At 44.0% G+C, this 24498-nt stretch overlaps 1 protein-coding gene across 4 annotated transcripts in view; it reads right to left on the bottom strand.

Annotated features, from left to right (window-relative positions):
• Positions 1-24498, bottom strand: part of NCOA6 (nuclear receptor coactivator 6) — a 410255-nt gene that overhangs the window by 110158 nt on the left and 275599 nt on the right. For all 4 annotated transcript variants that reach the window (XM_078652166.1, XM_078652165.1, XM_078652167.1 and 1 more), the window contains exons 9-10: positions 20539-21655; positions 3606-3724 (exon numbers count right to left, since the gene is read on the bottom strand). In XM_078652166.1, coding sequence (XP_078508292.1) covers positions 3606-3724; positions 20539-21655 — 1236 coding nt within the window. The remainder of the gene's footprint in view (positions 1-3605; positions 3725-20538; positions 21656-24498) is intronic.

The raw sequence follows: 24498 nt of genomic DNA, 5'->3' as shown, positions 1-24498 counted from the left end.
TTCTGGCAAGGAGCTGGAGTAAAGAGCACAACATGGCTAATGGGCTGGTGAACAGGGAGAGTACAAGTGGTAGTGGGGTGGGGGGCAAAATGAAGGCAATGAAATCAAAGGACTGTAGGAAGAAGGCCAGTGATGAGGGTGTGGTATTCGGAGGATGAAGTATCTATCGCTCTGCAAGAAGTGTATAAAGGGCAGTACCATCAAAGGAAAAAGTTTGACAACACAATCTACAAGGAGAAAAAACAGGTAACTCAGCTGAAAAAGCAGCAAGAGATTGAGTCACTGGCATAAAGTAGGATATAGACAGTGTAAGCAGAGTGGTTGTAATATAGTACAACAGGAAGTGAAGGAATCACAGTACAACCAATAGAAGGGATCGGGCAGCAGGGAATAAGCAGAAGAGGAAAGGTAGTGGCAAAAGAACAAGCAACTGTTGTGGAGAATAAGAGAATAGAAAACAAGAAGAGGTGACAAATCAAAAGGCAAGAGGAATACATTAGAGACATGGAAGCAAAAAAGTGATACCGCTATTGAGACATAGAACAGAGGCAATAATGCAAAAACAGAGAAGGCAGAGGCAACGTAGACAAGGTACGCCAGGCTGCTATTCAACAGACATTTTGGACAGGCAGACAGTGACAGCAATGACTAAATGAAGCAGGAGTAGTTACACTGAGGAATATAGTGGGTGGCAGCAAACACAAGGCTGCTGAAGAACACAAGTGGCAGCTCACAGGACACCAAGGTCGAGGACAAGACCATGTTCTTGTCTACATGCAGTAGGACAGCACTAGAGAGAAATGAAATGTTAACAATGAATAGACCATTCAGTGATTGCAAGGGTTTGGACTAGAGACAATAACGATCAGAAGGGTAAGAAGTGATGACTGTGTAGTGGGCTAAGCAAAAGCATGCATCTGAGGGATTAGACAGCCAGGAGCGACTGCCTTTGAGGGGTAGTCCAGTCAATGATCCTAAAAGTCACAAAGGAAGGAACAAAGATATAGAGAAATACTGAGGCAACAACAGCGTTGCTAAAGTGAGCAAGCTAGCACCAGTGACAATTAAGGATGCACCAAGTAGCAACAACAAAAAAGAAAAGGAAGCAATGTACAAAAAGCACAGGAAGTATGTACTATTGGCACCAAGGAATACCTATAAAAGCAGGATAGACAGAAATAAAAATGTGCGGAAGGTGGAGAGATGCAAATTAAGTAGTGCTAAGGGAGATTAACACCACCAAATCACTCTACTACCTCGGGTCTATATTTGGGCACATAGGTGTGTGTGATGAGTGCGCAAATTACTCTCAAAAGAAAATGTGCTAAAAATGTAAGCAATAAGGGGGATTATCCCTTAAGGACTAGAACCCTCACTCACCCGAAGGTGACATGCTTCATCATATGGGTTCCTACTCCCAGCAGGAAATCCTAGTTCTGCTGAGGGCTACAACTCCCTCACTATTAGGAAGGAGCTCAGGGATGTTTTCAATAGATTTTCACTAGTGTGACTAGGAGGCTAAAATCCCATATGTGAGGTTTTTGGTGTAATAAGGGTGCAGCGCAAAGAATAATAAAGAAAGGGTGTGATTTAAAACTGTCTAGGAAGATGCACAAATTATTCTATGTTTATTAGGTTGCTCTCACTGGCAGGATTAAAAAAGCAGTGTGTAGAGCAGTATTGATTTAAAACTACTCATATAATCAGCTCAACATGTTTCAGCCTCTTGATCATTACTATGTATCAGTGGCTTTCTTCAGGACCAAGATGATGTTGATTGATGCTGCTGCTATTAACTGTGTAAGTGAAAAAAAATACGAAAGATAATACAGCAGCAGTAATCCTGGGAAGTACTTTCAGGATTTACTGGAAATATCCTCATTTGTAGGATAGTGTACCTCACCTCTACCTGGCAACAGCTCAGGGAAAGGGGCCCCGCTCTGTCCGCCGGCACCCGTCACGGTACTGAGCTGCCACTGGAGGGGTAGTCCAGTCAATGATCCTAAAAGTCACAAAGGAAGGGGCAAAGATACAGAGAAATACAGAGGCAACAACAATGTTGCTAAAGTGAGCAAGCTAGCAGCAGCACCAGGGACAATTAAGGATGCATCAAGTAGCAGCAACAAAAATGATGGGAAAGGGAAGCAATGTACAAAAAGCACAGGAAGTATGTAGTATTGGCACCAAGGAATATCTAGAAAAGCAGGATAGACAGAAACACAAATGTGCGAAAGGTGAAGAGATGCAAATTAAGTAATGCTAAGGGAGAGTTACCACCACCACCACCACAACTAAGGAACAATACCTTTATAACCCTTTGTTTTCAGTTTTATTCTCCTCATGGATGCATAATATTAACCTAGAAAACGTATCATCCTAAGTATGAGATTTTGATGTCAAAGCAAATCCAGCAGTTACATCACAAGAACATAACCACAGGAAGTGACGTAATGGCTCCACAAAGGAATCACCCAAGCCAGTAACATCAGTTCCCTTTTTTGCTCTCTGGAGAATTACTGATATATTCTGTACTTTTTTCAAATTCTTTTATCTACTTTTTGGAAATGACATCATGATCAAAAGAGGATTCATGCTGCTGCAGGACCAATAGCACTACTGATCAGTATTTCACCACCCATCATAGATGCACATGTTTTTGCTGGTACTTGCAAGTTGTTTAAGAACATGCACCACAAGGTCATTAGAGAACAAGGGAATTGTCTTGCTGGTTTTACAGTGTGCTGTGAAGAGGTTATTTCGTTTTGTCTCTTCTTTGAACATGCAGTTGGACAGTTAGATACAGAACAATCTTCCAAGCTAAGTCGCTGATGCCTGGGAATCATTCTGAGTCTAGTAGACACCACACACTGAATCGAAGGACTAGGTTGCAATCAGCAGATAGGTTTGGGAAGCATAGAAGACTTATTCCGGTGCTGAGAGCAGGAAGCTTCCAAAGCACCACGGTCACCTTCTCAAGAACCACAAGCTGTTCTAGAAAAACATATGATGAGGTTTCTTCTTACCACCACCAGACTGTCACTTTTAGGCAGATCCAGCAGACGGTAACTGTACAGGGGCATGGTCTCCATAGAAGCATCCAGTAGCTCTTTGAACTGCAATAACTCTGTTCCAGCTCAAGTCATTTCAATGTCAGCTCAGATGCACTAGCTTTAGAACACGCCAGCCTTGGGCGGACTGCAGTGGCTGATGGTTTACAACATTAAATGTTTATTGAACTCGTGTTCTTTCACGTTTCAGGTAAAAATGCACTTCTCTTTGTGCACCAGCATTGTAAATATAAGAATGCCATATTAGGGACCTGGCAACAAAATGCATTATTAGCTAATAAATACTGTTGGCAACTCATGATAATCAAGTTTGGCCTGTTTACGTTTATCACAGAAATTAGGCTGAGATTCCAAAAGACTGTGAAACACCGATTGTCTACAAGATACATTACGATGCTGGTTTGAAAACAATTAGTAAATGGCAATGTCTGAGTTAGAGGGGTGACCTGCGTTTGCTAGTGATACAGAAAACTATAAATAGACCTTCCTATTCCTCAAAGCTTTCACATAATTGTATTGATGAAAATAGCGATGTACCTGGCAGCCTATTTGCAAAGTCTGAAAGTTTATGACCAGCATTGTCCACGTTCAGTCCAAGGTCTAGTGCAAGGTGCTGATCAGATTCCTCCATTCCAGATGGGCGAGAATCTAAAGTGCTAAAAAAAGGAAAGGTGTGAACATTAGAAAAGTGTGTTGACATCCTATTTATTTAACATAAAATTCCAGACTGGGCACTGTCCTTAGCACCCCTTTTAGATAAAAAAATAACAGAGGCATTGTATTACGTTCTAGTCTGCTTAAAGCATAGTTGCTTCCTTCAAACCTTGGAAAACTGCAGATAATACATGCACAATAACTGTACATGAATTCCTGGAGTCATTATAGATAGTAGCAGTTTATTTTTAAATAGGCATAGAGAAATGTTATTTACCTGTGACTGTAGTTCTCCAGTATTCGTATATTTATTAGATCCACATGCTTGAAATTTTACCATTTATTTATTAATTTATTTTCAAGGTTTTATATAGCGCGAACAAGATCCTTACAGATATCAGAGTGTTTACATAGAATGAGAAGACAAGAACAATGTAATATAGGGGAAAGAGAAACAGTTAAATAGTATTCACACAGTTTAGGTTCAAGTGAGTTTAGCCAGGAGGATCGATTTTACTTCCTTTTTGAAGGATGCAGTGGATGAGATAAGTCTTATTTCTGGAGGGAGGGCATTCCAAATCCTGGGGGCCATCCCTGAGAAGGATCGTTTGTAAGTTTTTGTCTTGTGGAATTTTTGTGGTTTCAGGAGGAGAGTTTGTGCGCTTCTTGTTGTTCTTGAGCCTCCTGAGATTGTCAATTTCTGTGCGATGTAGCTAGGCGAATTGTGGTGTAAGGCCTTATGAGTTATGCACGCAATTTTCAGGTGTATTCTGGCTTCATAGGGTAACCAGTTAAGAGATTTTAAGTCGGGGGAAATGTGTGAGCGTCTTTTTGATCCAGTGATGAGTCTTGCTGCAGCATTGATAGAGGCTCTTAGTGGTGCGGTTGTAGATAGGGGGAGGCCGCAGAGTGTGGTGCTTCCATAAATCGATCCGAGGGATAACTAGCGCTTGGACCGCAGTTCGGAAGTCGTTGGCTGGGAGGAAGGGTTTCAGCTTCCTCAAGGTATTGATTTGGAAATTGGCTCCCTTCGTTGCATTGCTGATATGTTGTTGCATATTGAGATTGGAGTCCAGGGTTACACCTAAAGATTTTGCTGAGTCTACAATGGTGGGTTGGACGTTGAATGCATTGAGGTGTTTAAGCCAGTCCTGAGCGATGTGAATTTTGGTAGGGGGAGCTATTAGTAAGAATTCAGTTTTTTGAGCATTAAGTTTGAGATGATTCTCTGCCAACCAAGTCTGTGTTTCCTTAAGAGTTGAGTTGAGAAGTTTGATGTCATCCGGGAATTGTAGTTTGAGGTTGAGTTGGGTGTCGTCAGCGTACATGTGGAATTGCACATTAGAGGCATGAAGCAGTACGGTGAGTGGCTCCATTATTAGATTGAAAAGTGTAGGGCATAAGGCTGATCCTTGCGGGACACCTAGAGTTACTGGGGCAGGGCTGGAAAAAAGTGTTGTTGATTTTGAATTTCTGTGTCCGATTGTGGAGGAAGGAGGTGAACCATTTGAGTACTGTTCCCGAGAGACCCATTCTGGTGTTCAGCAGATCGAGTAAGTTCTCGTGTTTGACCGTGTCGAAAGCTGAAGACAGGTCGAGAAGGATGAGGAGGCAGGTACCATTTTGGTCAAGAATTTGGAGTGCATCATCAATAATGTGAGTCATGGCTGATTCTGTGCTGTGGCCTGCGCGGAAGCCAGATTGGTGTCGGTTGAGGAGGTCAAAGTGATCGATGTGTTTTGTCAATTGGAGGTGAACACATTTTTCTAACAGTTTGGCTAAGGTAGGGATGTTGGAGATAGGGCGATAATTATTAAGGTCAGTAGGGTCAGCTGTGGGTTTCTGGAGTATGGGCGATACTTGTCCCACTTTGAGGGAGTCTGGGATGCATCCTTGTTGGAGAGAGCTGTTAATGATTTTGGTCCAGAGCGGTAGAAGCCATGGGATGAGATCCTTTACAGCATTAGCAGGTAGAGGGTCCGAGAGGTGATTGGAGGGCTTCAGGGTGCCCAGGATCTTGCCTATGGAATCTTCTGTGTAGGTGTCAAAGGATGACCAGGACGCATTGTTTTTTAGTTTGATGGGGGTTTTGCAGAGGGGGCTAGAGTATAGGTTTAGATCAATGAGGAGGTCATTCTTGATGTTGGTTGTTTTTAGATTGAAGAAGGTAGAGAAATCTTTACAGGAAGGTAGGGAGTTGGATGTGTTCAGTAATCGTTGTGGTTCGTCTTTGGATTGCAATTTGATTAGTTCAAAGAGTTTTTTTGGTCGTTTTTTTGCTTGGTCAAGTTGAAGGCTAAAGAAGTCGGCCTTTGATCGTTTGATTTTCCTGAAGTAAGCGTTTCTCTTTTTCTTTAGTGCATTGAGGTGAAAAAATGAGGGGGTAGATCTCCAATTACGTTCAGCTAATCTCATAGCTCGTCTGTCATCGTTGAGCAGATCGTCGTACCAAGGTTTAGGGATTTTGGAGGAGACTTTTTAACTGAAGTGGTGCAACTTCATTGACTATTGTGGTCATTGATTTGAGGTAATGATCGGTGAGCGCCTGAACATCGTTGTTTCCGGTGGGGGGAAGGAGAAGGTTGTAGCTGGGTGATGGTAGGGAGTTGGGATTGAGTTTCTTCAGGTCTGTTTTCCAGGTCTTGGGTTTGGTGGATTGGGCTGGGCAAAGTTTCACATATTCATTGATGAAGAATGTGATAATGTGGTGGTCAGACCAGTGACAGGGTTGGATTGAGTCAAGTTGGGTGGCATCACCTTTGGAGATGATGAGTTCCAGGATAGAGCCTTTGTCGTGAGTGGGGCTGTTGCAGATTTGGGTGAGGTCTAGGGTCTTGAGGAAGTTTTTGAGACCGTTGACCACGAGTCATTTTGATCATTCCAGTGAAGATTGAAATCACCAAGGAATATTTGTGTAATTTGTTGCCCCGAGTTCGTTGTGATCAAGTCCATGAGGTGTTCAGTGAAGGTGAGGTTGTCTCCTGGTGGGTGGTAAATGATATGTAGAGAGCACACAGGATTGCCCTCACTGTTGACGTCGAGGCATATGTGTTCACAAGAGGAAAAAGTAGGGGAGATGGCTCTGGTTACTGAGAGGTTACTACATGCTATACCACCTCCTGTCCTGCAGGCCCTGTCTAATCTGATGATGTGATAGTTAGGGGGAACTAAAATGTCAATGAGGGGGGAGGAGGATTCTGGTAACCAGGTTTCGGTGAGTATGATAAGGTCTAGATCACGTGCGATTATAAGGTCGGCTATGTCCGATGCATGTCTGGGGGCAGATCTACAGTTAAGAAGTGTGCATTTGAGCCGTGGGGTGCTGATGGAGGCGGAGGGGTCCAGGGTGAGGGTGACTTTTGTGAGATTATTAGAGATGGTGCCTTTATTATTTTGAGTAGGGGGCCTGTGAGGGTTGGAATGGATAGTAGGGATGGGGAGGTGTGTGGTGGCTGTGCGGGCCATGGAGGTGGAATCATAGGAGTGTAGGAGGGCACGTATGTCATAGCGTGTCAATGAATTGATGCATCGGAAAGGTCGGGTGGAAGAGGTATGGGCGGGGATGGAGGTCCAGAGAGGTGGGTTGTGTGTGTATGAGGATGTAGATGGGTGGGGGGGCTGGTGGGGTAGGTGGGTACTGGGTAGGGAAGGGTGTCTAATATGATTTGTGAATAGCTCTTTGAATGTGTGTAGCTCGTCTTTAATTTGGAAGAGGGTGGTCATAATCTTGTCCAGAGTGGAGTTAGGGACGGTGGTGGTGGGGATGGTAGAGCGTAGTAAAAGTTGAGGAGATTGGACTCTGTTAGGTGTGAGACCTGAGAGGGGCCGTGAAAGAGTATGGGGTGGAGGTGGGTAAAGAGTTTGGTATGTGTTAGGCGTGGGTATAGAGGAAGTAGGGGCATGTGAAGGAGGGAGAGAAGATGGTGAAGGAGTTTCCATGGTGGGTAATTGTGTGGTAACAGTGACAGTGTGTGGGAGGGGTAACAAGGTGGGGGGTGGAGGTGTGGGAGGTGGGGGGTAATGGGGGTGGTATAGGGGGGCATATTGGTGGTGTGGGGTGAGGGGGGAGTAGAGGTGGGGCAGTGGGGGTGGTAGTGAGGAGAGGGTTAGGTGTGAGGGGAGGGGGGTGGTGATGTGCCAGGAGAGGGGGGACTAGGTGTGAGAGGGGGGAGGAGAAGATGTGCGAGGAGGAGGGGAGGCGAGATGTGAGAAGAGGGGGGTGGTGATGGGGGAGTGGGGACTAGGAGAGAGAGGTGGAGGGGTGGTGATGTTGTGAGAGGAGGAGGAGGGGGGACTAGGTGTGAACGGAGGGGAAGGGGTGAGGGCGGTGGGGGGAGTAGGTATGGAAGGAGGAGGGGTGGCGACGGAGGAGGGGGGACTAGATAGGATAGGAGAGGAGGCGGGGTGGTGATGTGATAGGAGGGGGGAGGGCTGTTTGTGGGAGGTGACGGGCTGGAGATGTAGCAAGAGTAGTGTGGACTAAATGTGAGAGGAGGGGGGGGAGGTGAAAGAGGAGGAGGGGCTACATGTGAGGGTTGATGAGGAGGTGGTAGGGGAGGGGCGGCTAGATGTAGGAGGGGGAGGGGTGGTGCAGGAGGAAGAGGGTCTGGGAGAAAGGAGAGGCTTGGATACATGCTCTTTAATAATATGAAATATGTTATCAAATAGGTTAAGGCTATGATCCGTAGATTGAATGAGGATGGTGCCGTTATTGTAGATAGTGATGGTTGCTGTGGCTTGGAAGAGTTGTGATGATGTAATAGACATCCGAAGACCATGTGCGGGCTTCTTCATGGAGGAAGTCATGAGTAAGGATAGGAAGGCTTTCCTCCATTGTGCTCTACGTTTGGTGTAGAAGATGATGTCGGTAGTCATGGGTTCAAAACGAGGTGAGAAATAAGGATCTGCAAATGGGGTTTCTGGGTGGGATTTCAGGAAGTTGTGCTTGAAGGTTTTGGCTGATTTTTTTGTGAGCTTGGGGGGGGTAAATGATTTTGTATGTGTGGGTGCCTGTGAGTTCCATTGTGAGAGGAGAGGTCTATGTAGGGTGAGTGTGTGGGTAGGTAGTGACTGTAGATAATGAGAGTAGGATGCCTGAGGAGGGACTAGCCTAGGGCTGTGTGGGTAGGTAGTGACTGTAGGGAATGAGAGTAGGATGCCTGAGGAGGGACTAGCCTAGGGCTAGTCAGGACTAGACTAAGATGGCCGACACCATGGGGAAGAAAGAGAGTGGCTATGTAGGGAGGTAGTAGCTAAAGGGAATGTGTATAGGGCAGTAACAGCCGAGGAGGGTGTGATTCGGAAGCCTGCGGTGGGACTAATCTAGGACAGGTTTAGGACTAGTCAAAGATGGCCGACACCTTAGGGAGGAAAGAGAGTGGTAGTGTAGACCTTTGTCTGTTTCTATGACAGGAGAGAGGCAGAGCTGTCCTATCTCTATTTCATTAACTTTCGAGGAATGTGGGGAGAAGTCCTATTTCTATCCTGATGAGAAGGATAGAGGTTGTGAGGTGGAGGGTCCTATTTCAATTTCGAAGTCCCTTTTCACTTGCAGTGCATTTGGGGAGTAAAGTCCTATGGCAGTTTTGATGATCCAGTAGGGCAAAGATTTAGACAGGGCTGCGAGTTGGTCAGTGCATGGGGGAGGCCCAAAAGTACGTGGGGGAGGCCCCTTGCCTGAGTTTTATGGACAATCAGCCATTTTGCGATAGGTAGAGGACCTTACATCCATTTTGTAGTAGTAATGGCTCTGAGTCTGTGGGAGAGGGCCAAGAAGCCAAAAACAAATCGACTGATAAGAAAAAACAACTTAAGAAAAATAACTACCTCAGTCACGCTATATGTCCGTGCACCTTGCTAGAAGCCTCGAGTAAACATCGTCCTCCACATCTCTCTACCATTGTGAAAGTGGGAGTCTCCAGGTAAAATTAGAAAGCAGTGCAGTATTATGCATAGCGTGAGGTCTACAAACATCATCCTTATTATCCTATTAACATCATTTAAACAGCAGCAAACTTCAGCCAATAAGATTGCAGTACTCCGATAGCCACTCCCCCAGAAAAGGCTACTATACGTCAGATTTTCTAGTACAAGTGAGAAGAATAATTAGCCTTGTTGAATAGCCCAGTCTACGGAGAGGAGGGACTTGCATTTTGTGAACTGGGCAACGGTGTTGCGAGGTAACTTAAGATAAGAAAAAAAGACAAGACTCCTCTTGGCAAAGGCAAACACAACTTTATACTGTTGCGGCAGGGAGAGTAGATATCTCCACACAGGTACACAGCTTGTCTCAATTTGCTATTTCACAGGCAGCCACGTTTACACTTAGTAAGACAACGCTAATTACAAAAAGTGTCAAACATTTAGTTACTTAAAAGTTAAACATTGGTTTACAAAAACATTACATCACATGTATTCCTAAACCTTTAACCTATTTCTTACACATTTTTTATTGCAGTTCTAACAATGCTTAATAAACTATTCTCTCTTCTTACTGCATGTGTATTTGCGTGAATGCTTTATTATTCTGCTCCCACGACCTAACAGATTCTAAGTGCTCTTGCATAATTCAATCCCCTGTTCCTAATCTTTAAATCACGTTCTTAATTTGCGGAGAACACAGATTACGTGCCTGTGTGCCAAGACCATAAATTCCTTCAAGCTTACAAACATGGGTTTTCCTTTAACTAAGACCTTGCAGGTCATGCACTCTTTTCAAGTGAACTCTTCACCACTCTGGCATTAGCACGGATTTTAGGCCTACACTGCTCTTTCACCATGTATATATTTAGGTCTCGTCTGATCCAGCGCATGCGCTAGTCTGGCCGAGACATGTAGTAGCTGCTTTTAAAAGTGCTACCTAGCTGGCCACCAGCTTGCTATTACGAGCACAAGAGCGCGTGCGACATGCACAGCTGCCATTTGGTTTATTTGATCGCACGCACGTGTGAATGCCCTCCCCTACCCCCTCCCGTCTCCCACTCCCTCCTCATCAGCTGCGGCCGTGCCACTCTTTCTCTCTCCTGTGTGTGCTTTTGGTACCCATTTCTGCTTTGCTCTCTCTCTCTCTCCAGCTCACCCTCTGCTTGTCTCTCCCTCCTCTCTATTGGTAATGCACTATTTCCCGCCCTGCTTTCCATCGGTTTCTCGATCGCTGCTGTATCCGACTCCCGCATCTCCCCCTCCCCCACCACATATCGGTCCTCTCGCGCGTGTGCGGCCAATGCCTGTTTTAAATCTCAGCAGCCCATCTCCCAACTGCCGCTTTGTCAGTCCGACCCTGGTGTAAATGCACACCCGCCGTCCGCCCACCTGCTGTGCTCTAAAACAAAACATGTGTCTATTTCAGAGAGGCAAGGGCGCCACGAGGAGGCTGAATGCCGCAGCAATCCAAATGTTTGTTTCTCCAAGATAAGTGCTAGCTAGCCTCCATTTCTCTCTTTAGTGCATTCTCTTTTTCCCCTTGGTCCGCCTTCCACTCTTTCTCCTTCCTGTGTGTGTTCTCGGTATCCATTTCTGCTTTGCTCTCTCTCTCCATCTCACCCTCTGCTTGTCTCTCCCTCCTCTCTATTGGTAATGCACTATTTCCCGCCCTGCTGTCCTTCTGTTTCTCGATCACTGCTGTATCAGTCCTTCCCCCTGCTCTACTTTTCCTGTTCCCCAGCATGAAATGAAAAGAGGTTTTGTAAAGCGCGAACTGCCACTCCTGACGGAGTCTCCTGGCGCTGTGGGCAACAACAGATAAAGTGGATGACATAAGCCTAAATTAGCTTTTGGCAACAAGCATCTGATAGACCTAAAATCCACGTCTTTAACAGTTTTCTAAACGGCCCCTCCTGTTCAATAGCTCTAAGCTCCTTGGGTATACGGTTCCAGGCTTTTGCTCCCAAGACAGTCAGTGATCTTCCGCCTCTAGTGGCTAATCTAAATGCTGGAACCCTGAGCAAATTGGCAGTGGTGGACCTTAGTGTTCTTACGGTGGTATGAGGCCTAAATCTTGCTGAGAGATATCCTGGACCTAGGTGACGATGGGCTCTAAAAGTTATCAGTAGGAGTTTGAACAGGACCAGAAGCCAGTGAAGGGTCGTCAGTGCAGCTGAAGCCGACGCCCTACGTGGTAGTCCTAAAACCAATCTGGCCCACCTGTAGTCTCCTCAGGATAGTTTTGTTGGTTCCTACAAGGAGGCTATTGCAGTAGTCCAGTCTCGATAATATAAGAGCCACTGCTACAGTCTTTTTGGCCGCCAGGGGAATCAAATTATAAAACGTTCTCAAAGTTTTTATGAACCCAAAACAGGTCCCGGTCAATTTAAAAAAATGGGGCTTGAAAGAAAGGGCAGAGTCAAACCACATGCCTAAATGTTTGGCCACATCCACCGTTGATGGCGGAGCTGTGGTATCGTCTGGCCACCAATCCTTTGGATGAAAGGGGTTATCTTTACCAATTGTTAAGATTTCTGTCTTGTTGGCATTGCAGCAGAGATGGTTTTCCCTCATCCATTGCAACACGGCAGTCAGATTTTAAAGTTTCCCTCTGCATTAGTAGGTGTCTTGTCCAGGTAAAGGATCAATTGGCGTACAACGTAATTTCGATCCCATAGTTAGAGATCAGAGAGACAAGAGGGGCCATATATATATATTGAACAGCAGAGGACTTAAAGAAGCCCCCTGCGGCACCCTTGTAGTAATGACTTGTAGTGATGACATAAATGGTCCCAGCGAGATCGATTGTGTCCTAATGGTCAAGAAAGATGTAATCCATGCCAAGGCCTGATCTCATATATCACACGATCTTAATCTGGTAAGCAGGATTTTATGAGAGATAGAATCAAACGCTGCTGACAAGTCTAAAAGGATCAAGACTGCACTCTTGCCCTCGTCCAGAATGAATTTGATGGTATCTGATATCTCAAGTAACGCCGACTCAGTAGAGTATTTTGGTCGGAAACCAGATTCACGGGGATAAAGAGCCTGTATTGCCTCTAAGTAATTAGAGAGCTCCTTGTACACAGTTTTCTCTGTAATTTTACCCAAAATGGGTAACAGAGCTATGGGTCTATAGTTTGTAAGATCTAAGGAGTCGACGTTTGGCTTCTTCTTCAAGGGTTTTACTATGGCGAATTTCCATTCATCTGGGACCGTCCCCGTAGCTAATGAGGAGTTCACGATCTCATTAATCACCGGATTAACAATGTCAATTATATGATGTAAAAGCATCGATGGACAAGCGTCCTGAGGGGATCCTGATTTACAGGCCAAGATCGCTTCCTTTGTCTGGAAGAGGGAGGCCGATTCAAAAGCTTGGAGGCCTACACTACCATCCCTATTTGAGGTTCCCTGGACCTCAAAAGGCTCCAAATGGTCTTGGGTCACAAAGTTCTTTTGGATGGCCTTAATCTTTTCGTTGAAGTAGATTGCGATGTCTTCGCATAACTTTTGGGAGGGAGGAATTTCAACATGTACCCCCTTGGGGTCAATTAATGATTTCACAATTGTAAACATCTCTTTTTGGTTATGTTTTGCCATAGTGATTTGGTTATAAAAGTAAGACTTTTTTGCCGACTTGATGGCTGCATGGTATCTTTTCCTAAATTTTTTAAAAGTCAGACAATTAGATTCCTCATAACCCTTTCTCCATATGCGTTCTAACTGCTTGGATTGTAGGTGAAGTTCTTCTAGTTCTTTTGAGAACCAGGGGTCCCTGTGGGGTTTCCTTTTACTTAGTCCAACTGGACAGCCAGATGGGAGCAGTTCCTTCCCTATCGATGACAACCAATCGTGGAACGAAAGTATATTCTCTTCCAATGGGCATCAGCAGTTCAAACGTACTTGGCACTCAGCACAGTGCTTCGATTTAGTAGAACCGCTCCCTCACAGATAAAGTTTATAAAGATTATGATGACCAGAAAATGACCTAATCCAATGATTTGAAACAAACACTCGGGAAAATTCATCAACCCTCCACTTGGTTGTCCAGTGCCACACCCCCTTTTAAGTGTGTGTGTGTGGGGGGGTCTTATTTAAGAGCAGGGTATGGGACGAGGGAGGAAAGTGGACATAAAGTTACTCACCGCGGGCTCGGTTATCTCATGGTTCAGTGAGCAAAGAGCAGCGTTCAGTGCTACCCTCCAGCCCCGCGGAGTCTCCTCCGTATCATCAATCTCTGCAACAGGTGCGAAAACCCATCAAACTATTTTACCAGCTTTCATACGCTGCACGGGTGACAAATGAGAAATACGTCTTATGCGTTATCCAGGCAATGTATGTATAGGTTTCCCAAATATCACAAGGACAACGTGTAATGGTGGATATCAAAGCTCGATGGGTTCAAGCAACTGCACCAGAGATCAATCAGTGTGCAGGCTGGAGTTGGACAGGGATTCAGACCTTAACAGGACCGAAAGTACCTGTATCCGCTCTATTAATTCCTGTCTTGGTTTCGGAGAGGAAGGACGGGGTGGCTGTGCTTGGCACTTTGGGGCCACACCGGATCCCTGGCGTGGCCCTTTCACAGAATTATTTAGCTTGGCAACCTCCCATGTCCCAAACACAGGCCCGTGCCGTTAAGGCATCATCCAAACGCATCACTGAGGAGAAAGGTGCAAGGAAGCAAAATGTATCTTTCATGTTCCTGTTTAAAACAAGCATTGGCATAGCCAAAAGGTCTCGCCTTTGGGACCTTATAAGTGTTTAGTTATCCAGCACGATATCCTTGGTGCAACAAATCACTGTTGCATGGCTAAACACTTATAAGTTCCCAAAGGCGAGACCTATTGGCTATGCCAATGCTTGTTTTACATTGTTTTCTGCTGATGTCAGCTGTAGCGTAATTTCGTCATGTTTCATTTCCTCTATAACATTCCCCCCCCCTAGAACTGATATTTCAACTACTGGTTCTAAACCTTGGTCTATACTTGACACTAGATAGTATGTGTTGCCCTGAGCATCTACTACTCGTGTTGTTGTCCTAACTGGAAACATCCCTCCTGCCTTTGTACTGACACTCCTACAACAAACTAAAATGAATAGAATACCAAAATACATCACTAGCAATGCCACAAGATCTGACAATAAGGCTCCTAGGAGTCCCAAAATCCAGGATGGTAGTAAAGGAAACTACCCACTTAGCCAATTATCTGGGGCACCTCCATCTACCATTTTCTTCTGTAGATGTTGCAGTTAGTATAGCCTCTGACATTTGCTGGTACAAAAGTACAGCATGCAGCCCCAATCTTCACGCATACCCCTCCTTACATGGACGTCATAGGATCAAGTATGTTATGTTATAGGGTTTCATAGTGCACATAGCTGCCCCAACAACTGTGCTTCCTGGCGCTGGACCTGAAAATTAGAGAACTGACACTATCGGCCTCACAGAGAAAGAGGCAGGCAATTTAGGTAGAAAAAAAGCCATGTCTTCAAAGATGTCCTGTAGTGCAGATGGTTTCTAATGTTCCAGATGGAAAGAGGAAGAGCATTCTAAAGAACAGAAGCTTTGGCAAGAAATGAGCAGCATCCAGCTTGGGCCTTCGGACTCGCGGGACAGTGGCCAAGTGAAGATCAGCTGAACGTAGGGGACGGGAGGATTTATAACAAGAGAGGAGATTGGACAGAATGGGATCCCTTTGGGAATATAAGATCTTATGATCCATTCACAAGGTCTTGAAGTGGATGCACTTCTACACTGGAAGCCAATGCAGTTTGTAAAGGAGACCAAAAACAGAGCAAAATTTTGGAAGGGCAAAAATCAGCCTGGCTGCCACATTCAGGGCAAGCTGCAGTCTTCGAACAACTGAATGGTTAGTGCCAAGGTACAAGATGTTACAGTAGTCAAGGTGGGACAAAATTACTGCTTGAAATATATTTTGTCGGGTACTGAAATCAAAAAGTTCAAGAATGAGTTTAAGGCTTCTTAGTAGCCCGAAACAGGTGCAAACAACCGTTTTAGCTTGGGCCTCAAAAATCAGAGTGCTGTCAATGATGACTCCTAGATTATTTTACAGAGGACTTGGGCATGGGGGAAGGCCCAAGGCAAAGAGGGCACCAATGGTTGCCCTAAGAGAGGGCGTCTTTTCTCAGTAGAAATATTTCAGTTTTATTAGCATTCAGATGGAGGCAGTTGGCATTCATCCATTTTGCAACAGCTAGCAGTCCTCTTTGGAAATTGGACCGGTCCAACGCTGGGTCTGTCTGTAAAAGAGACCACTAACTGAGTATCGTCGGCATACAAGTACATATTGGTGTTGCATTATCGTCATTCTCATGGCACGCAGTTCTTGCTTTATGGCATTAAATCCATCTTTCGTAGGGTTTATAGTCTTAAGCAGTTCCCATCGAATTGTCTGTAGTGATTGAGCAGTTGCCTTTGTCTGAACACACGGCAGAATATTACCAAAGAACAACTGTGCATCTTTAAACAACCAGTACTCTTGGGGAACATCATTCCAAGTAGCAGTGACAGAATACTCTGCCGTCCTTCTCCTTCAGTAACGATGAAACAAAGTCATTGGACGGATCATGGGGTGCTCATGATGTATGGACACGTCAATTGCAGGTATTACGAGAACAGGGACGAACAAGGTGACCAACGAGGATAGGCCACTCCACTTTGGTGGTTGCGGAACCTACAGTAGCTCTCCACACTGCCAATAATAGTCCATTAGACTAGAGGTGCCCCCTTGCATGTTGGCGCTATCTATTGTGGCACTGTAGTTGAAATTCCTGCCTACATTAAAAGCTTGTTTCCTTCCCAGTATAAGAATTGGCTTGGTAGTTTGGTTTGCCCTGTTCCCATCATGCACTGGGACAGGAACAGACTAATTTGCATATAGCCAAGTTCTGAGCTGGGATGGTGCAGTGAGCTAAAAAACGGTGATGGATCAAGCCCTGATCTTTGGACTGGGTAAGAGTGGTCTGCTTAATTCAGGCACTCTGTTCATCACCACCCCCTTTTCTGAATCATTTTGTCCACCATAAGCGTGGAAGGGTATACTCAGATGTGAGTCCCTTGCTCATTGCACCATCAGGATTCAAGCAAGCCGGGCCGACGCCGCCTGAAATGGCAGAAACCGGTCTCCGGAAGCTTGTTTCCTTCCCAGTATAAGAATTGGCTTGGTAGTTTGGTTTGCCCTGTTCCCATCATGCACTGGGACAGGAACAGACTAATTTGCATATAGCCAAGTTCTGAGCTGGGATGGTGCAGTGAGCTAAAAAACGGTGATGGATCAAGCCCTGATCTTTGGACTGGGTAAGAGTGGTCTGCTTAATTCAGGCACTCTGTTCATCACCACCCCCTTTTCTGAATTACATTAAAAGAGCTGTTTCCACTGAAACGGAAAGAAACAGACATTAATCTCATGACTATCTAAGGACTTACTGTACCATCTATCCAAGTGTATCGCACATTATCATCCCATATACATGTACGCTTTTCTACTACATCCTGACCAGTACCATTCCGTAAAGACATGGCCCTACAGGAAAATTGGATATCCTAATGTCATTGATCATCATTAAATTGATCCAGTAACTCTGAAATCTGGCCTACAAACACAATATGGGGGTAAAAGATTTACCAAATAACTATTACACTCACTGTGTGGGCATGTTACTCCTAAAAATCCTAAACTTAAGCCATTTGTATCCAACCTGCAGGAGTAGGACGACCTGTTTTCCTCATTCGTACTATCTCATCCTTATGTCCTGTGCATCTATAAGAATATATAAAACTTCTGCTGAAGTAATATTTGTGGGAATTTGCTAGAAATTTAATTACCCTAACAAGTGTCAGCCGCATTGGGGCCTTAATCCTACACTGGCAGAGATGCAAAAGACAGAGCTGTGCTTGGTGGTACTTGTTTAGTTGAAGGTAGCCTATCTAATCCTGTGGCATAAGGAATTAAAGAGCAAACTAAACAGGATTCATTAGTACTTTCTGAAACGATGTCTGACGTGCTAATACCACATATTATCTAATAATCTGGTATAAATTCTAAGGGACACATTACCAAGAGTGGAGTTTCCTCTTCACCAGTAGGCAATGTAACTAGTAGAGCTAGAGTACACAATACTGTAAAAGAGCAACAGTAGAAATGATAGTAATTTGAGACAAAAAAGGAAAAAGGAAACCAAAAATACATAGCTTTCGTTCTACTGATTCATAAAATTGTCCAAAAGCAAATAATTATCCAATGGCAGAGGTGGAGGGGGTATTTTTATTGCCACAATCTTCTTCCCTTCTCTTGTTCCATTTATATTTTGGTGAACTTTGAGGTGATACTGGATTTATCCAAATGTCTGGGAAGAGGATCCAAGGTATCCAGCCATCTATCTACCTTGAAGGCAGTAGAGTTTACCGTTATCACAGTGAAAGGCTCTTCAAACTTGGGTTCCCTCCATTTCCGAAAAAAGTTTCTGACAAAAAAATGTTGTTGCCTATGTGCACAACTGGGAGGTGAACCTTAGAGGTGGCTTACTTCGTCTTCCCTTTGGTTACCCGCTTAGGGATGAACTTTGCAACTTTGGTTAATTCAGAAAGATAAACATGCACTTCATCAGTTAAGATAGCTGGCGTACTTTCTCCCTGTACCTTGCTTCTAGTGGCAGGTGCTTGCATGTTCATAGGTCTCCCTGACATTATCTGATGGGGTGTCAGATGATGATCAGATATATGGGAGTGACAGAATGTTCGGGGTTGTGATGTCTAGGCATATTCATGCCACATGCGCCAACATGTCCGTATGTAGGGATAATCGTAGGATGTGTTAGGGTTTTCAGTGTCTTTAATCATTATTACTAGGTTTCTGGGACCTGGATGAATTTGCTCTAGGTGAAGTAGTAATAATGAAAGCAAATGCTTGTAAATATACATGTACTTGATGCATGGCATTACTAACAAGATGAAGTCAGACATTGAAGACCAAATCAAGCTAGCCCACACAATACAAAAGATTAGGTTATCCAGTCAAATGTGTTTTCTGCAAGTAAGGCAACTGTATTACAAGCCGTATTTGAAAAAAGTGCAGTCAGCTCTACTGATAGTGAAAAGACATGCATCTGCTGATGTTAGAAGTACAGGATCAACCTTATGGGCTGTAGATTGGTACAACATTTTAAAAGCTACGTTTTTAGGGTAAATTCAGTGAGATTGTTTGATGAATGTGGTCATTGAAAGCAACTTGAATTAAAAGTTAACCCTCAGAATGTTTGCCTGGAAGGAACTACAGGAACATATCTAAAAATACTGGAAAATAAATATCACTGAACATAGCAAAAAAACTCAGCTTATACAGCAGGCCTTACAGCTTTCATAAATATTCCACTAACTTAAATAATCTGGCAATAAAGGGTTAGGATCATTTGTGATATTTGAGGCTTTTGTGGTATTTCTACAGCACAAACCTAGCCAAAAAGCAGTGGAGCACAGTACAGGCTCAGAGACAACATAATGTCAAATGAGTGATAGTAGATGTGCCTGGTTTGTGGGCTGTTAATGCATTGTGATGTATCAGCAGTTCACAAACTAGCGACCTCAGGCTGATGCATTTTCGAAGGTGGGACAGATAAGGCAAGGGAGAATGCTGTGGCTCTCCTCGGCTTGAACCACTCAAGAGCAGAACCTGCCTCGCCCTAAAGAGGTAAGTCCCATCAAAAGGCATGTTCATGAGGGACAAGACCTCACCTGAAAAACCGGATGACCGCAGCCAAGCATTGCTACGAATGGCGACACTAGTGCCAATGGCCCACCCAGTGAAATCGCTGGTGTCCTAATCACAATACAATTGGGAACTTGGCCACCCCACTACTGTACTGCCTAGCCCGGGCCGGAGACAGAGTTGGAACTGGAGCTGGAGGGTGCTCTGGGATGGTTTCGGAGGGCCCAACCTGTGCCTAGAGCACACCCACCAGAGGTATTCCCCATGGAGAACTGCTCAGTTCCACAGGGCCCGAGGGTGTGCCAGGAGTCAGCAAGGATCCAGAAATTATGAGCATGGCCTCGCTGACTCTTTGATCTGTTTCCGAGTAGCAAGTGGTCCAGGAAACAAGGACAAGCATTTGGATAGACTCCAAAGTCAATCGACTTCTAAAGCAAGTTTAAGATGTATGGTGCAGCTCCCACTCCTTCTCAGGAGAGTGTGACTTACCAGACAACTTTGATCAAGACAAAGCCTGACATCAGGAATGACTCCTATGACTTCCAGGTCTGGAATGGGACCGAACTTTCGATTTGGAGTGGTCTCATGACAGACTCTTCAGGTGCTTGGCGATGTATAGTCCCCACCTCTCGGTCTTGAATGGCCTTCGGGATTATCGACGAGCAATCCATTGCAAGCCTTACAGTCGTGACTCAATCACAGGCAAATCTGATGAGCACCTGTCGGTGTGGAGCCGCATGGCACCACCTACCAGCACACAGAGGTACTGTTGAAAAGTTTCCAGATCCAGTCTGACGCCAGGAGAATATTCAAAAGGTGCAGAATCTGTGGCTAGTAGTCTATCTGAATAGCACATGCATCATTTGCAAGGTACTAAAAAGGTGTAAAACATTTACCAATCATATATGAGATATTGGAGTATAAAGAAGTACAAAATATAGGGTAACCTGCTCTAAGATTTTGATGGCACACAATGGATTTTTACACTAGAGAACACACTTAAAATAAAAGTTAAAAAAGCATAAAAGTGGTTTAAGGTTAAACAGTTTATGTATAGAAAATGAGACAAAAATGGTCACACTAAAAGATACAACTGTCTTTTATATACAGTGGATTTAATGATCACCTAATCTTAATATTACTCTAGAATTGTTTAAACCTACCCGAGTTGGTCTTCAGCTTGCTGTGCATTTTTTTTCTTCCTCGGAGGCTTCTTCTTTTTGGGCTTGCTGGCATTTTGATTGTTCTGTTTACTGTTCACACCAAAGTGCCCAGCAGATATGTCACTCTGCAACAGGTTTACCAACAAAGGACTTGTAAGAGTGACATCCTTATTACCAGGGAAGCCAGGATTCTGACCACAGTTCATCGGATTCCCATTTGGTGCGCCACCGAAAGAAGTGTTGAAAGGTAGCCCATGTCCTGGAAAGTGATTCCCCTGAGTGTTGCCACCTTGCATCACCTGCATGTGGGCTTGTCCCATGTTGCTTTGCTGCAAGGACATTTCTGGCATTATTTGTGCAAGATTCATATCACTGTTCATATTTGCAGCAGGATCCCCATGTTGCTGATTTAAGTGCTGACCCGGCCCCACACCTCTCAGACCCTGCCCCTGAATTCCCATTCCCTGAGGATTGCCATTCACTGAGCCCTGCTGCGACATCATCTGTGCAGCAAATTGCACCATATTTCCCTGCATATTTGGAGTTTGGCCCCTCATTAGCTGAGTTGAGCCAGTCATGACACCAGGCTGGCTTTGTGAGGAAAACTGTTTGTTTGCTTGCATTTGATTTGCCATTATCTGTTCCATCATAGAATTCTGCTGCATTAAGATCTGACCTTGAGGGCCCATCATCTGATTATGAGGTGGCATCATCTGCTGACCTGGCTGTGGAATCATCTGTTTGGTTGGCGTCACCTTTTGTTGAGCAAGGCCAAGATTCTGATTTTGAGATGAAATCATCAGTTGGCTTTGGGGCATAAGCTGGGTTCGAGGGATTATCATCTGGTTTTGAGTGTTCAAGCCCCCTTGAGTTTGAATGTTCACCAAATGTCCTTGAGAGGATATGATTTGTTGGTGCATAGCAATTTGCTGTGATTGTGGGGCTTGTTGAGGCTGTCCTTGTATGTTCCCCAAGTTTACTTGTAGAACACCACCACTTCCACCACCTCCGCCTTGCTGGCTGTTCAGGTTTCCATGAAGCCCCATTAGATTGGGCTGCATCATATTAGTTGTTCCTTGGGATCCTTGTGTCTGATTCTGAGGGCCAACTGCTTGACCTTAAATGAAAAAATTTATTAAGCAAAACATATAAAATATTTTAACAGTTTGAAAAAAATCATGTTAATGAGAAATGTAGAATCATTTGATTTCCTAAAGTCTGTACAGAAATGGGAACTGATTTAAGTTAACATTATATAACAAGAAGCTGTAGTGAATAATGTCCAGCTGTAGAACAAAAATCTTAACTAAAGTATTAATCACAAAGTCCCTCAATTGGAAATTTATGAGTGTACTCAGTCTTTACTGGCTTATAAATCAAATGTATGTGATTTTCAATAAAGGTAGAATTCTGTTGTCTTGAGGTAGATGGGGGGAGGGGCAGAAATTATCTATTTTGTTTGGTAGACTCAATAGCTAAGAATTACCAACATAGCCGTGTCCTGTACTCAGGTAAAACAAAAACATAGTAGTAGTAATACTGTGCAACATGTACAGGCTTTTTTTTAGCAGGAGCAGCCAAACATCAATGACCAGTTGTTCAACCTGCACATATTTAAACAAAAGAAAATGCTACTTCCCAGTATGCATCTGTTCTTGGCATGTAGAGCTGTTGAATAAGATCACCATCTAGTGTGGGTCCGGATGTTTGCACTTTGTTTTTCCGCAAGTTTTCCCTAGTTACGAGGTAGGAGACTCCTCCCTTAGATGGTAGTGCGCATGGTCTTCGGCTCCATCTTCAGATCTTTTTCCGAAGAGAATCGAGTAGCAGTAAAGAATAGAGAAGTCCAATTGTAAGTATGTGTATTAAACAGAGAACTATAGCAGTTACAGGTACCCGGGGTGGTGGGTGGGCGCATGAGATTCTACCGCTCTACATGTCAATACAGATGCATACTGGGTAGCACTTTCTGTCCGAGGCATGTGAGCTGTAGATCACATACTTTGCATAGACTATATAGCAGTCTCCCCGTAGCGGTGGCTATCATGTAACTGTTGGAGTTGTCTGAAAAAACGCTTTAAGTACTGCTTGACAAACATTGGCTTGTTGTCTTGCTAACACATCTACACAATAGTGTTTGGTGAATGTGTGTGATGTGGACCATGTTGCAGCTTTGCAGAGATCAGTAATAGGGATAGTCCCTGAGAAAGCCATAGTAGCCCCTAGCTTGCGAGTGGAATGTGATCTAGGGGGTACTGTGAGAGTCCTTGTGGCTTTTTGATACCAAATATGAATACACTTGACAATGCACCTAGCAATTCCTAATTTGGAGATATGATTGCCTTTGTGAGGTGGTGCAAAAGCTACAAAGAGTAGTTTGGTTTTACGAATTGATTTTGTTCTTTCAGTGTAATACAAAAGAGCTCTACTGACATCTAGGGTATGTAAAGCTCGTTCTGCAACAGAGTCAGGTTGAGGGAAGAGTACAGGTAATTCAACTGACTGATTGATGTCAAAAGCAGATACAACCAAAGGTAGGAATTTAGGGTTGGTACGAAGAACCACTTTATGTAACTGGAAAAAGGGTTCTTCTATGGTTAGTGCCTGTTGTTCATCCACTCTCCTTAATGAAGTGATTGCAACAAGGAGAGCTGTTTTCCAAGTAAGGAATTGTAGTTCACATTTGTGCACCTTTGTGCATGGGTTCAAATGGCAGACCCATTACTCTTGTGAGGACTATGTTACGATTCCATACTAGGGCAGGTGGGAGTCTTGGGGGTATTGCACAAGTTACTTACCTTCGGTAATGGTATATCTGTAAGAAACAGTAGTTAGTGTTAGAGGCTCGAGGATGTAAGCTATCGTACTTTGTACAACGTAGGAGAAAATCATAGGAGAGAAACTCGCAGAGATTTAAGCAATCTGAGGAAGCCCTGAAGAAAAGAAGGGTCGAGAACCGTGGCGAGGAAGAAAACAAAGACCCACGGAATTAAGAGAATTGAAGGTTCTTACATATTCAATAGAAGATACGTTGGTTACACAACGAACATTAGTGAGTTGCAGAGGCTGAGTCCCCTATGAAATTGAAGCTAAAATTATGGAGCCAACCACGTGGGATACATCAGAATAGAAGTCTCCTTGTGTTTGTATAAAGATACCAGAGATGAAATAAGAAGTAAGATTGTTACACGCTCCTATATCCTGTCTTCAGACATAAAAAGGCCAAAGTCAGCACTAGTTATTAATACTCCAGGTTGTAGAGAACACATTGATTTATCTGGCGGGTCCTGATGAAGGTGGTCTCCACTGCTGTTATTTTCCACCGAAACGCGTTGGCCAAATCCTTGTAAAATCCCACCCATTGTGGTTCATGCTGGACAACAGATAAAAAGATAATAGACTGCATTATGACCATGAGTAAATGAAGTTGTGTATGGGGATGAGTGTGAGTGAATGTTTGTGATTAGGTTGTTCTCTACCTGTTATTCAAGTTATAAATATATTGTTATTGATGTATTGTATTTTGTATTATGAATTTAGATGAAAAAATTTGTATTTGAAGTGCAAAAATTAATTTTTAAACTGTGTAATGTGATGAAAGGAAAAAAAGAAATCAAATGAAGAAAAAAATAATTCAAATAAAAAATAATGAAAAAGTAAAAATATTGTGATGTGTTGATGCCATGTTAATCAGAGGTTGTACCCTGAAGTAATAGTTTGAAGGTCACGAGGGAGTTCTCTTATTATTGTACTTGCTGTTTTTTCCCCTCTTCTCCCTGACCTAAAAGTAAACCTCAGAGGGGGTCCCCCAAAATAGCTACTTAGTGTTAGATTCCTTACCTTAGAATATCCCCAGGCGTCAGATTGGATCCGGAAAGTTTTGCGTAGCAGTACCCCTGCGCATCGGTGGGTGTCGTATGAGGCTCCACGTCCGTCGTCGGTGTCGTGATCGCCGGGATG

Source organism: Lissotriton helveticus, chromosome 7 (genome assembly GCF_964261635.1).
Source record: "Lissotriton helveticus chromosome 7, aLisHel1.1, whole genome shotgun sequence".
Classification (NCBI taxonomy): domain Eukaryota; kingdom Metazoa; phylum Chordata; class Amphibia; order Caudata; family Salamandridae; genus Lissotriton; species Lissotriton helveticus.
Note: the sequence above shows the minus strand (reverse complement) of the source record. Positions and strands in the feature narration are given on the sequence as shown.